Source organism: Homalodisca vitripennis, chromosome 5 (assembly GCF_021130785.1).
Source record: "Homalodisca vitripennis isolate AUS2020 chromosome 5, UT_GWSS_2.1, whole genome shotgun sequence".
Taxonomy (NCBI): Eukaryota; Metazoa; Arthropoda; class Insecta; order Hemiptera; family Cicadellidae; genus Homalodisca; species Homalodisca vitripennis.
The window spans coordinates 120,290,885-120,304,008 of NC_060211.1; the positions used below are offsets into that span (position 1 = coordinate 120,290,885).

Below are 13,124 nucleotides of genomic sequence, written 5' to 3' on the forward strand. Positions count from 1 at the left end.
CCACGAGCCGTCCAGAGCAAGAGGCATACACCAATATCCGTTGCTAACATCATTTTCACTGTTTCTGTGCTGCAGCTTCCTCTCCTGCTGAATTCATAGATAGCCTTTAATCTCACTTCTTTAACATAATTACAAAGAATATTGTTATAATACTTGAATGAGATAAGAGACACTGTTTTCATTACGCCGCCGAAGATTTGAGCAATAGTGCTTCTTCTGAGTCGGAACTTCCATCTTGATTTTATTCATGAACAATGGTAACTAAATGTGCACCAAAAGAGATAGGCTTAAGCTTCGTAAAAACTTTTGTGAATCTAGGAATTGTATTACTCATAAGTAGTAAAATCAAATTTACGATAACACGAACTACATTCACAACAAGCAGTTTCACTTTGGAAACAAACAAAAACATTAAACTTGAATCAGATTCTAGAACAGATGGTGACAGCTAACAGCTTCCAAACCCATCGCCAACCCCAGAAAACAAAATCGCTATAAGACAGGAGTAAATTCAATTCTATATAATTACTTATACGCGTATATTTATCACTGTCTTATAAGAAGTAATGTATAATGAGTTTTAATCAACGTATATACATGAAATGTGTTTTTAAAATAAATATAAATATACTTAGGAAAAGATTTTAAAAATAACAACAATTCGACAATCTTAACCCCGGGGCCTTTGACTACAAATTACTGAACACTTCTAAATAAACAGTTCATAAATATGACGATTTATATAAAAACCTTAGAATAAATACTGTCGAAATGGGAATCTTTCAAAAGAGAGACTCTCGCACTGTTATGTTCACACACCACTTACTATAGTCATATATTAAATAAATTAGATGAAGGGAATATTTCTCAGTGAAGTAAAGTGCTTTACGTTGAAATCCGATCATACATTTTATATTCGTTATATCACTGTAACCAATATTTGACTTGGAAGAGGTCCTATACACTAAATAATCGCTTTTAATGAATTATATTATAGCGTTTATATAACTGCACGAACTATGTGCTTTCAATAACGTTTCTTCGGTTATCTAATACACACAAAGTTTGTACAACTGAGATTTGAAAATTAAAAATTGGCCGCTTAGTGTTTGGAGTAAAAGAAATAATATTATTTTTTTTTAACTTTTTACTTGTTAAGTTTATTACTTTTGTAATCAATTCTATAGTAAACGGCTTCATTTATTCAGAGAAAATTTGCGCTACAAATGAATTTATAAATATACGATTTTGGGAATAATATAGTATTCAATAATTTGACATAAAGAAATCTGACTTCGTTTATTGCAAACAGCGGGGATAGTTTGTTAAAATTTAAGCCTACAACAACGTCATTGCAAAAATTACTCCAGCTAATAGATAAGAGGAACATATTTCTTATTATGTATTTAGAATATTACTATAAATTAGGCAATACTATTTAGTAGAAGCATATTTGATGTAAAATTATATAATCATATGACATATTCCAAATGGATATAGGCATATCTCAGCTTCATACTATTGCAGTGTTTACAGTTAAGATGATTACAGTTTAACCTGACTTTTTATTTTCGCATGTAGGGGCATTTCTGGTAAGAAGTAACTTTTCTTTTTTGCATTGATAATGAAAATATAATAAATAGGTCTCAGATACCTGTTTCGGTAAAAAAAATCTTTACTCTAGTCTCGTCATGTACTTAAGTTATAGGACATTTTCGGTGCTTTGTTTGAGTTTAAGTCGTAGTCCTGAGAAAGAAAATATACACATGAACGCGAGACTGAGAATTCTACTTTGGGTACAAAGTTTCTACTTCCGAGCGTTTTAATTCAATTACAGTGCCAAAGTTGAGTTTGCCTTATTGCTCAGATAAAAAGTTATATCGTTTGTCGCTCACTAAAATCTACTTCGATCAAAGTATGTTGACTTCTTGCTCTTGTTATTTACTTTTGGTTTAAGATATTTCCAATGTCATAGGTGAGTTGCCTCATAGTCCTATAGTCCCACCTCATTAAATCTATACTAATATTATAAAGAGGAGAAATTGTACTGTTTGTTTCTTTGCATTGAATATGCTCCAAAAACTGATAAACTGATTTGGATAGTTAATTTACCATCAGAATCTTGAATTATCACTAATAAACATGCGATCGTATATTGTCAAAAATATACGGGATCTGTACGAAAACTCCGATAGTGTAACACAACGTGCGAAAAATACAGAAATATTGATATCGCGTACGCTGTGAGCATTATTGACAATATAGTAAAATGATGTCCTACATAATTGCACAGGACAATAATATGTACAATTAAGCCTGTGGTACTATACGTCTCAGTATTACAATAATGTCAAACAATTAATTTTTCATGTACAAATAGTTTTAATACAAAATAGTTACCCCGGGTGGAAAAGATAAGCTACATTATTCGTACCTAGATATTATTCCTTATCCAAATAAATACCTTTTTCCTTTTTTTTTTCCCCCCCCCCCCCCACCCCCCCCCCCCCCCACCCCCCCCCCCCCCCACCCCCCCCCCCCCCCACCCCCCCCCCCCCCCACCCCCCCCCCCCCCCACCCCAATAAAATAAATTATTCCGTTTGACTATAAGCAACTTGGATTAATCATTTTAGAAACTGTACAAGTCCCGTATCAATGAATTATATTTGTAAGAATCATGTTGGTCTCATAGAGTTGGTTTAGCTTTGAGTTAAAAATAATTGTTTGCTCTTACCTAAACCAAATCATAACTATGATTTTTAAGGCAAACTCATTTAAAAAATTCCTTTTTTCTATGTGTAATATAGGAAACTCTAGAATCAATTGAATTACGTGGATATTTTATAAATAAAACTACAAATTTAATAATACCTGTATGTGATCCATATTCACTTCTCTGAGGTAGCTGGGATTCTCAAACGCTACTCCTCCTGAGGACTTCCTACCCAGAAGTACTTTAGTTCTGACCAGCCACACAGCTGCCGTTACCATGGCAACCACAACTACCAGCATTAGCATCACCCCCCACGATCATCAATCCTTGCGAGTGATCGTCTGAAAATAAGAATCCAGGTTTATAAACTTTCATCCTATATCATCTATGAATTAGTAAATTTAACAGTATTTATTGTAATATTTCATATGTAACTTAAAATTATTTATCAACGTAAAGTTTTATTTTGGTATAATCATTTGTGAAACAAGTATTAAAATAAGCTATTGGAAGAGACACATCATTTTATTTGCATACTATTCCCTTATATCTGTTTATTTACTTTCCTTTAGGGATATAACAAATCCATTCCTTCAAGTACTCTGAATCAGCTGATATAAAAAAGTTATTTTAGAACAATAAAATAAACACAATAATAATACTACGGCTGTATGATTATATATCATACTGTGGCGAATATAGCTGTGTACCAACTATTTACTAAAGACACAGTTATACAAAATGGGTGTGTGACTGTGTTTTTTGTACTGGAAATGGATTATATAAAGAGAGGAGATAGTTTCCGTGATAGCGTATGTCAGCAAAATATATAATTAGTACCTTTTAGTAAATACAGTTTAACGTACAAGTGACTGGATTAAACCAGACTGCAAACATTTAGAGTTAGAACTATTGTTTAACTAAACAAGTCAAACTATATTCATTATAAATATAACAACAATAAACATTTATTAATATAAATATTCTTCCCCTGTAGTTCAAATCTGGATATTTCTCTTGTTAGACGAGATATCCAAAAAATATTATTTTTTGGTAAATTATTATAATTTGACATTTTCTGTTACAGTTGTTATATAGTAACAAGGCTATCATATGACTAAAATGATCTATTATTAGTATAAATATACTGTTTAAAATTGTACTGACTGGACGTTGCAGGCAGGATGACAGTGTACTTGTCGTCCATGACAAACTTGACGGGTTCAGTGAGGACGCTGGTGCCGCGTGTGTTGCCCGCCTTCACCACACACTCGTAGGTAACTCCCTCCTTCAGGCCCGTGATCCTGAGGCTTGTGGCGCGGCTGTCGTTCTTCAGAGGGGGGATCCTTACACCGTACTGCCTCCAGAACACCCTATAAGATTCAAATTAATTGTGTTTATTTCCATCCCATATTAACAATCTGCATAAAACCATTTTAATATGTATAAATAAATATCTGACACAAATAATTAATTAATAATTGTTTTAATAAAAAATAAATCTACAATGAAACTAATATTTTTTCTAATAGTCGGTTAACGAAAATATTACGAATTTTAAGTATTAATTTTATTTAGAAAAATTTATATCTTGAACGTTTGATAGTATTTCATAAGATAATCTGAAGAACCAAGTAGAGTAATGAATGTCCCCATTTCAAACGACATTCTACTGCCAATTTTATACGCAGATAGTGGAAATAGTTTTGTTCCAAGTTTTGTTTTAAGTATTGAATACAGTTTATATAATACTAGCATAGCTATATCATCCAGTTTCTTAAAAATACACATAAAACCAATAAAGAAAAACTATTAGTTTTTAATGGGCATTAACTATTTACCGGCATGCTAAATTGCTTATTGTTTACGTTTGGGTAATAATGTACAGTAAATAAATATCACAAAAATGTTTATATGTAGACTATATTGTAAAGTATTATATGTACTCTCTATATAGTAGACTCTCATTCAATTCTCAGTACAGATGATGACAATGAGAAGTATATAGAGGTGAAGGTCAAATACAGTATTTCCTTTAAAAACTACAACCAATGATTTTTCGTCTTTCATGTCCACCGGAATTTTGGGAATATTATAGAAAGTTTACTGCAGTCTTGTTACAAAAGTGCTACTTGTAATCCACAAATTAATATATTAGTTCTCCTTTTCCGTTGTAATTTTTCTAAATATTTACGATAAGATTAACAATATAATCTAGAAATAATAAGAGTTTTGCAGCTAACATTGTTTTAAAATTAAGTAAAGTTCGTAACGATTTAAATCATCGAGAATGCAACGTCTAATATAATTAAAATGTATTCTTTTTCATGTTATGGGTAAATATATTTTCAGTGCTTAATTATTCTTAAAGTTGTAGCTCTAAGCATTTGCCTCACTAAATGCTTGTTAAGTATATATATATATATATATATATATATATATATATATATATATATATAATATATATATATAATATGCATACCTGTACATTTCTACTGTGTGCGGATTCTTCTGAGGAGGATCCCAGCGCACAACAACTGACGTAGAATCCAACTTTTCTATCCTCACGTTTACTGGTGGGCCAGGCAGTCGATCTGTTAACAAAATGTTTATCACAATCCAGTGTTAACTATTAAGAAAGACGTATGAATAAGATTATATATTACATAATATGTGTTATCTACTGAATACAAGTTATAAATTTACAGTAATTCAATAGAAAGTAGTATAAAATAGCCTACCTCTACCCTCCCGGAAACAGGACATGATACGTTTAGTGTGCGAGAGAAGGCAGACCTTGCTGTCAGGGGTATACAACGGCTCTCCACGACACCAGTCCAGGCAGAGTCGCTCCACGCCGTTATGAGCGCAACAGCTGCGGTGGTCAGATCCGTCTGTAACAGTTAATGAATGTTCAGCCATTGCCAACACTGATATTACATCAACAACTATAAGTATAAGCCATTTCATTGATAATATTTCAAGCAAAGGTATTTCGAAAATACCTTTTATATGACCTTGATCGCATAGATACAAATGAGAGACAAATTTATACAATAAAAACTACAACATGCAAGGAAACTATTGTTTACTATGTCATCAGTAATCTTATAGTTTAATATGTATTCACACTAGTAGATAATAATAATATGGTAGTTATAGTTAAATTTTGTAGCCAAGAGTAAATCAATGTAAAATACTGTCAAAAGGACCATATATAATTTAAAAGCAAACTTGTTGACTACACTTTTGGGACGAACCGAAAATCTATGTAAAATCTTTTCAAAATCTAAAAAAATAATCTACTAAAAACCAATGAATGATATGGTCTCTCAAAATCAATGAAATTGGAAGAAATTTGAGAAATATTACCAAATGTATGATCTAAACAAAAAACAAGTTATCCCCATTAAAGACATTACAAGTCGAAAATAAATTTGAAAAACAAAAATATTCATCAAAATAAGCTAAATTATTTATGAACCTAGCCTAGAGAAAACCGTATTAATTAATAAAAAAATATATCAATTGAGAACATTTTTAACGAAATAAATAAAATCTTAATCTATTTACTGAAGAAAAAATCAATCGCTGATACATTATCTATCAAAACTTCTAATAAATTTAGAGCTTCAATGTTGAAACACATGAACGGAAAGAATTAAATTTCTCAAGTATTTAAATTCATTTATATTTATTAAAAAATAAAAACGACTTAAATTGATTTGATTGTACAAGATAAAGACATTTTATACAATGAGAACTAAAAACAACACAAAATTACACTCTCTTAAAAAAATTAAAAATGTATGTGGAGAAGAATCTTATTGAGTGGGTGATTGAGAATAAAATTAATAAGATAATTATTATTTTTATATCAAGTTAAATGTAACACATTCTAATAAAGAATTTGTTACGTTTATAAACAGCTATACAAATGTATAGTCAATTAATGTTTCATACAAACTTCTAAAATAATTTTACACGTAATTTTAATATAAATTTGTATGCGTGAGTAAATATACTTGAAATTAAAAGGTGCTAAATAAACTAGTTAATTAAGTGATAGCTACTTATGTATCATTAATTTTCACACAAAACTATACCTGCAGCACATTTCATCAACTTGTGAAAGTCGTTTATACATTCTGGCTTGTCAATAACAGCGTCAATGTCGAGGAAGAATGAGCAAGCATCTTGACAGGAGGATGAGACATTTTGTTCAATACAACACTGTGTTACGTTGTTGATGGAAGGCTGAAACAATATTGAGAATTATTACATTCTATTTTTTTATACATGTTAGTTGTATTGAAATACATTACCAATGAGTCGACTTTTAAGTGGCACCTTCGCTGTTGGCAGAAACGTTACTGATTTGTGATCACGATTTAGCAATCCAATATGTCTTTTAAAGATAAATTGGATATAATGTTGACAATTGAGATCCAGCATAGTTTTTTCACAGACCACGTGTATTTTTAATTTGTGTTTGAATTTTTATGGCGTGTTTAAACACAAGAAGAGAGGTTCTATTGTATTATAATCTACATCAAGGCAGAACATATTGTTTGTCAATTTCAACAGAACAGAACGAAAACACACACGATAGACAAGATACTTGAAGGAAAAAATACTAGTACGAAAGTAATTATTAGGGATTTATATATTATATGGTATAATTATATGGGATATATTATATGGGTAATATTATATGGGAATAATTCAAATAGACTTCAAGGATTAAGGAGGCATCTAAAGAAATAATCTACAGTTTAAATTAGAATTTTCGTTCAAAGATTCCAGTCGCTTACATATAATTCGAAGTTACTGCCCAGAAGACTTTACAGAAACGTTTAGTAACCTAGCATACACTTATAACCTCACGTTTCTTCCAAGGACTGTTGTAAGTATGTTACATTTTGCTGATTGATTCTCCATGAAAATTAAATTTTACTGATCACTGAATATCCTTGCCATCCAAGAAATATTATATTAATTGCCTCTTATCCATTTAATTGTATTCCATTAAATGAGTGTGTTTTTACATTTGTAGTTGCCAAAAACAGCGACAACTTTATAAGCAACTAAAGCTATGCAAATCTTTTTAAATAAAGTAAAGACCAGGTGAAGTTACAGCTAAGAGTCCCTCTTTAACACTTAATCTGGGGACAAACAGCTTAAAGGTGACTTAAGAACCACCGCTAATGGCCGGCAGGCGAGCTGCTTGCAAAGACAGGATCGCTCAGCGTCCACCCATCCAAGCAGCAGCTACGCTTGACTTTATTTGATCTGGTTGTCTTGCGATAACCGTTGTACTCGTTATATTGCGCCACTGGCAAAAATAAATAAGCGAAAATATTAAAAAATAATATTAAATAAGTAACAGGTTCTGTACTTACAATATTTCGTATTCGGACGGACACCGGCTGGGTGTCGTTCCCAAAATTGTTCTCAGCGTGGCAGTAATAGTCTCCTTCATCCCCCTTCGTTATGGTCTTAATAGTTAAATGCATGTACCAGGAATCCTGATCCTAGAAAACAAATTCTTGCATTATTTTCTCAGTATCGTATAGTTTGTTCTTCAATGTAAGTGACTCTTTAGCAGGTACTCACGTAGCATATACGCACTATATTTATGCTAAGGTCTTAATTGACAGAATATTTTACACAGCATACATAGCAAATTTAAAAATCTAAGAAAATGGAAAATAACAGTAAGAAGATGTTACTCAAGTTACATCGTGACATCAGGATACATAAATATTCTGTCAAACTATATTTTGAATTATAAATTGAATAGTACTGTATTCATGTTTATTAATAAAATATTTTCAATGTATGATTATATTGATTCTAATAAATTCTTACTTATATAGGGTATTAATGTAATACAGAAAAACATGGCAAAATTTTTTCTAAAAAGGTAATAATTCAGAAACTTTGTATCATAATTTCTGTAGTATAAGGAATCTTACATCTAATAATGTCACTTATTGGAATAATGTTCACCTTAATTTTACAACTAAAAACTAAACATGACTGTAATTAAATTTTACATTTAATACAATCTGAAAGCATTGTTCGGATCTAACTTGTGAAACTATATTTTATGTTATTGACAATTAGTATAGATTCAAGATTCAAATCGTACATCATATAATATGTGTCATCGGTCTATCACTCACATCCTTTGTTGGAGCGATGCTGACGTCATACTTGGCGCCTTGTATTACGGGAACTCTGTTGGCGTAATCTCGCCAGAAAAGCATCTTAGGTTCTGGGTGAGCATCGACGACACACTCCAGGACAACAGAGTCGCCATACGCTGCCATCGTTATACCTGAGGCGGTGATGTGCGGCTTGCCTGCCCGCAAACCCACAAATTGTTTGTACAAATTCCAAAACCAAGTTTTATAATTTAAAAAACTTTTAATGCACCACGGATTTGTAACTTAATTTCTCTTAAAATAAAACAACAAGGTAGGATTTCGAATTTTCTATAAGACCCTCTTTTTATTTAGTTTTAGTAACTTTGAGGGTTTTATTAAAAAATAATGTAGTTTTTGTTTCTAATTAACATTTTTTCGTATGGTATTTTCATATATTTTATAGAGTACATTTATTAGTAAAAATTTAAATTTTTTCTTGTGTTAATTATTATTATTTGTTGCATATCACAGGTTGTTTTCTATGAACTAAAATGTTATTTTCAGTCACATATTGTATAGTGTGTATTATCAACTTCCATGAATTAATAGGTGATAAATATATGTGTTCAAAGTAAGAAAGCCTTTACTTACTTGAAGATAGTTTTAGTTTATATTCTATATAGCATTCTATAGCAATCACTTTAAATTTATTTTTATTACTAAATATTGTTTTAGTAATTTAATGAGGCAACCTTTTTTAACTTCCGAGTAGCCATTTAGCTTTTATTTTTTTTCTTGTATGTAAAGGTTTACCCCAAACAGGTCTTTGTGCTTAGGGGATATTCCTAATTATTTCACACTTAATTTTATTTTAACATTACATCACCTATATTATATATTTTTACTATTTAAAACACGATATTTTAGATGCAAGAAATCAAGTTAATTTTTTAACTACTATGTTATGTATTTAAAACGTGTGAAATAAATTTAATTTAGAATTTATATTATGATTTTAAATAACCAGAATCTATTGTTATATTCTAGGGGCACGCAAACGTGTTTTTTCGCTATAGTCGGAAGTAGAATCATCCCTGCAGGGACAAACATATCCGTCAAATTTAATGTATTTAGGAAAATAAAATTTCGTTCATAATTATACATCTAGATCAGACAGACACAAGAGAAATTGTACTAGTATTTGAGTAGCTAATGGGCAGGCATTCACTTATTAACCCTTTCCGGACCAGGCGGCAATATATTGCCGCCACAGATCGCGTCTGAAAAGTGCCAGGCGGCCGCCTTGACATTCGTCGTTTTCTTAAATAAATACGACGTCAAATGATTAAAGTGTTATGTTTTTTTTTATTCCCTGGTATATTTGTAGATAATTAATATGAATATCATTTTTATTTTGGAGGTCTATGCATTTTTATTTCGTAATTGTCACGTGACATTATCAGCTGACTCGATCTATTGTTGTTAATTCTTTATGCTTTAGTGTAATCGTACTATTGTATGCTGGATTCTCCTTTATTATTTTATTTTGTGGTTTTAAATATTAGTACTGTTAGTAGTTACGTGCTTAGCTATTGTGTGTAGTAGTTACAATGACTGACAATTTGCGATCTCACGGGAGTAAAATTGTAAGTAGCATATTTGTAAATAAAAAAGTGTAAATAAATTTCAAATAAAATTGTGTACATATTTCTTGGTAAATAGTGTTTTTAACTGTATTGAAACTGTTTATGGATCCTACAATCATCTGTTTACCGGTACATCCATAATGTAAATATTTATTTTAAGTTTCTTGCAGTGTAAGAGTCAGTTGCTGTATCACTTGTTGCGAAGTGCAATTATGCGTATTTATACAAAATGTGTCATAAAAAATTTATTTATGAGAGAAATAACACCAAATTTTGTATGGTTGTTCCTTTATAAATGTACAATATAATAAAATAGCTTCCCATGGTAAAATTATTTTTCCTTTTTTAATTATTTACAAAAAAAATAAAAAAAAATAAAATTTTTTTTAATGTAATCTATTAAAACACTATTTTTTTTTAAATTTTTAAATTACCTAAAACTACATCTACATATTTCTTGTTGATAGTATATATCTATACGAGTAATTTGGTGCAACTTTTAGGTCATTCTCTAATTGTTATGAAAAGTTATAAATTTTAATCTTAGAGACTGCAAAATCGCCAATTTTAGCCTGGCACTTTTAGACTAGTCACGGGGGATATGATATGTGAAAAGATTTTGCAACATCTCATATTTGGTCCTGGCCCTGAAAGGGTTAACATATTGACTATTATAGTTACTGTTTTACATGTGTTAAATACAGCCTAAAACTTATCTGTAGCTTGTGGTACCGCTATGTTAATAGTAAGCACTAACAAGAACCTCTAATATTAGGAGAAAATTGTGTTGCCAACGTCAGGGTATGGAACGCAGTTGATATAGAGGTATAAGCGAACTCATAGTAGTCACATCAAAAGTCATTTCGCTTCCTGTTGCTAGAAATGTATCTGGTGGTGACTGCACCCTGGCACAGGATAGCAGTTCAAAAATAAAAGAGGGCACCATATTTAAGATATATTAGAACCCACTATCTTTCATTGATACAATCAATTAGAAAAATACAATTATTAAATATATTGCGTGATTTTAATGCTGCAGAAGAGACCTACTAAAGGGCAAGAATGTATTAGGCCTTTAAATGTCTAAAATATACAATAAATTATTATGATTACAACGACATCTCTCCGACACTTTTTATAGTTGAGTGATACCAGAAACCAGTACTAATATTTTTCGAGATCAGCAATATAATGATTTATTTAGTTTTATGAACAACCTAACATCATTACTATAATCTAGGTTAAGATATGTAACTAAATGTACGCTTGTGACAAGCGTAAGCCAGCAATCAAAATCATTTCCTTAAAAGGAAACGAATCAAGGCATCATACATTAAATTAGTGAACCAGTGATGAGCTGTTTCAACCATTAAAGTAAGGTTGGGGAATTTTGTTACAAATTTTGAAAAAAACTACTAAACAGTTAACCTAACGACAGGAAAGAGATGAATAATAAATGATTGTGGTGACATATGTGATTTTGAGGGGGTTCATCCGGAAAGAGTTATAAATAAGAGGCCTATTTATTATTATTGGCCGATCCTATTCTCCTATGATTATCACCATTTACTACTATGAAAAGGCCACCTGTTTGTGATTAGTTATTGTGCGTGTGTGACCTGTATTCCCTGTTTCAGTATCTAACAGTTTGTGTTCATTTTATTCGATGCTTTTCTAAGACATAATGCACATGGATCTGATCAAAACGATGTTTGTAGTACTTGTTTTAATTATTTATATCGCAACGCTTAGACATGATTTCTTTAATTTGACCTAAATTGTAATCATATATTGTAATCAATAAGAGGAAGAAATAAGATTGCATGTCTCAAAAAGTAGTGTTATTGACCGAAAAGTAGTAGTTTGAACTAGTACATACCACTAGTTCAAAAGTCCTATTAACTTCATAATCATTCAATTGCCAAAAAAAAAACTTTAAACAAGGAATATCATCTCTTACACAATCAGTGCCTTGATATTTTGGTCGTTTGAAAGCTTCATGTTCCTAATGAGTTGATGGATATCTGGTACTAAATATGTCAGCTATTTAGAATAATCATGACGTTCAGTAGCAGTCATACGATGGAAAAGTTTGTGTAAGTTGCACATTTTGTAGGGAGCCAAGTAATCCGTTCACGTCTCGGAAGCCGCGTACGGAAATCGAGTAAATAAACAGATTCCAGTATAGTTGGCGTGAGCCCCTACCGTATAATTTTCCACCCTTCCTTTTTTGTTTATTTTTATGTGTTTGTCAATATGAACCTTTCAAAATGTGGTAGTTATCTATATTTTATAAGCCTTACTAAATTTATTTATTGACATACAGCATATGTATTTAGCTCTGTCTTATTCTCAGATGTTAAAATATATGTCATTTAAGTATGTAAAATTTAAATTTTAAGGTGTATAAATTGTATTATAACGAAGCTTAAAAACTTCCATATTTACTTGAGTATTTATCGTTATGCATAATTATTGAGAACTATAAGTGGAATAAATTTATGAAATAGTAAAAAATTTAAGTAATGAAAAACTATATAAATGATTGGTCTAATTATTTATAAACACTATGTGTTTCTGTTCTTTAAGAATATCTAGAGTAAAAGCAATGG

At 30.9% G+C, this 13,124-nt stretch overlaps 1 protein-coding gene across 1 annotated transcript in view; it reads right to left on the reverse strand.

The window, feature by feature from the left end:
• Positions 1 to 2,839: 2,839 nt before the first annotated feature.
• Positions 2,840 to 13,124, reverse strand: part of LOC124362810 (Ig-like and fibronectin type-III domain-containing protein 1) — a 142,036-nt gene continuing 131,751 nt past the window's right edge. Inside the window, 8 exon segments of the mRNA XM_046817637.1 lie at positions 2,840 to 3,025; positions 3,027 to 3,055; positions 3,882 to 4,087; positions 5,197 to 5,308; positions 5,456 to 5,608; positions 6,821 to 6,971; positions 8,117 to 8,248; positions 8,903 to 9,081. Of these exon segments, the coding sequence (XP_046673593.1) occupies positions 2,855 to 3,025; positions 3,027 to 3,055; positions 3,882 to 4,087; positions 5,197 to 5,308; positions 5,456 to 5,608; positions 6,821 to 6,971; positions 8,117 to 8,248; positions 8,903 to 9,081 (1,133 nt within the window). The 3' untranslated portion in view covers positions 2,840 to 2,854.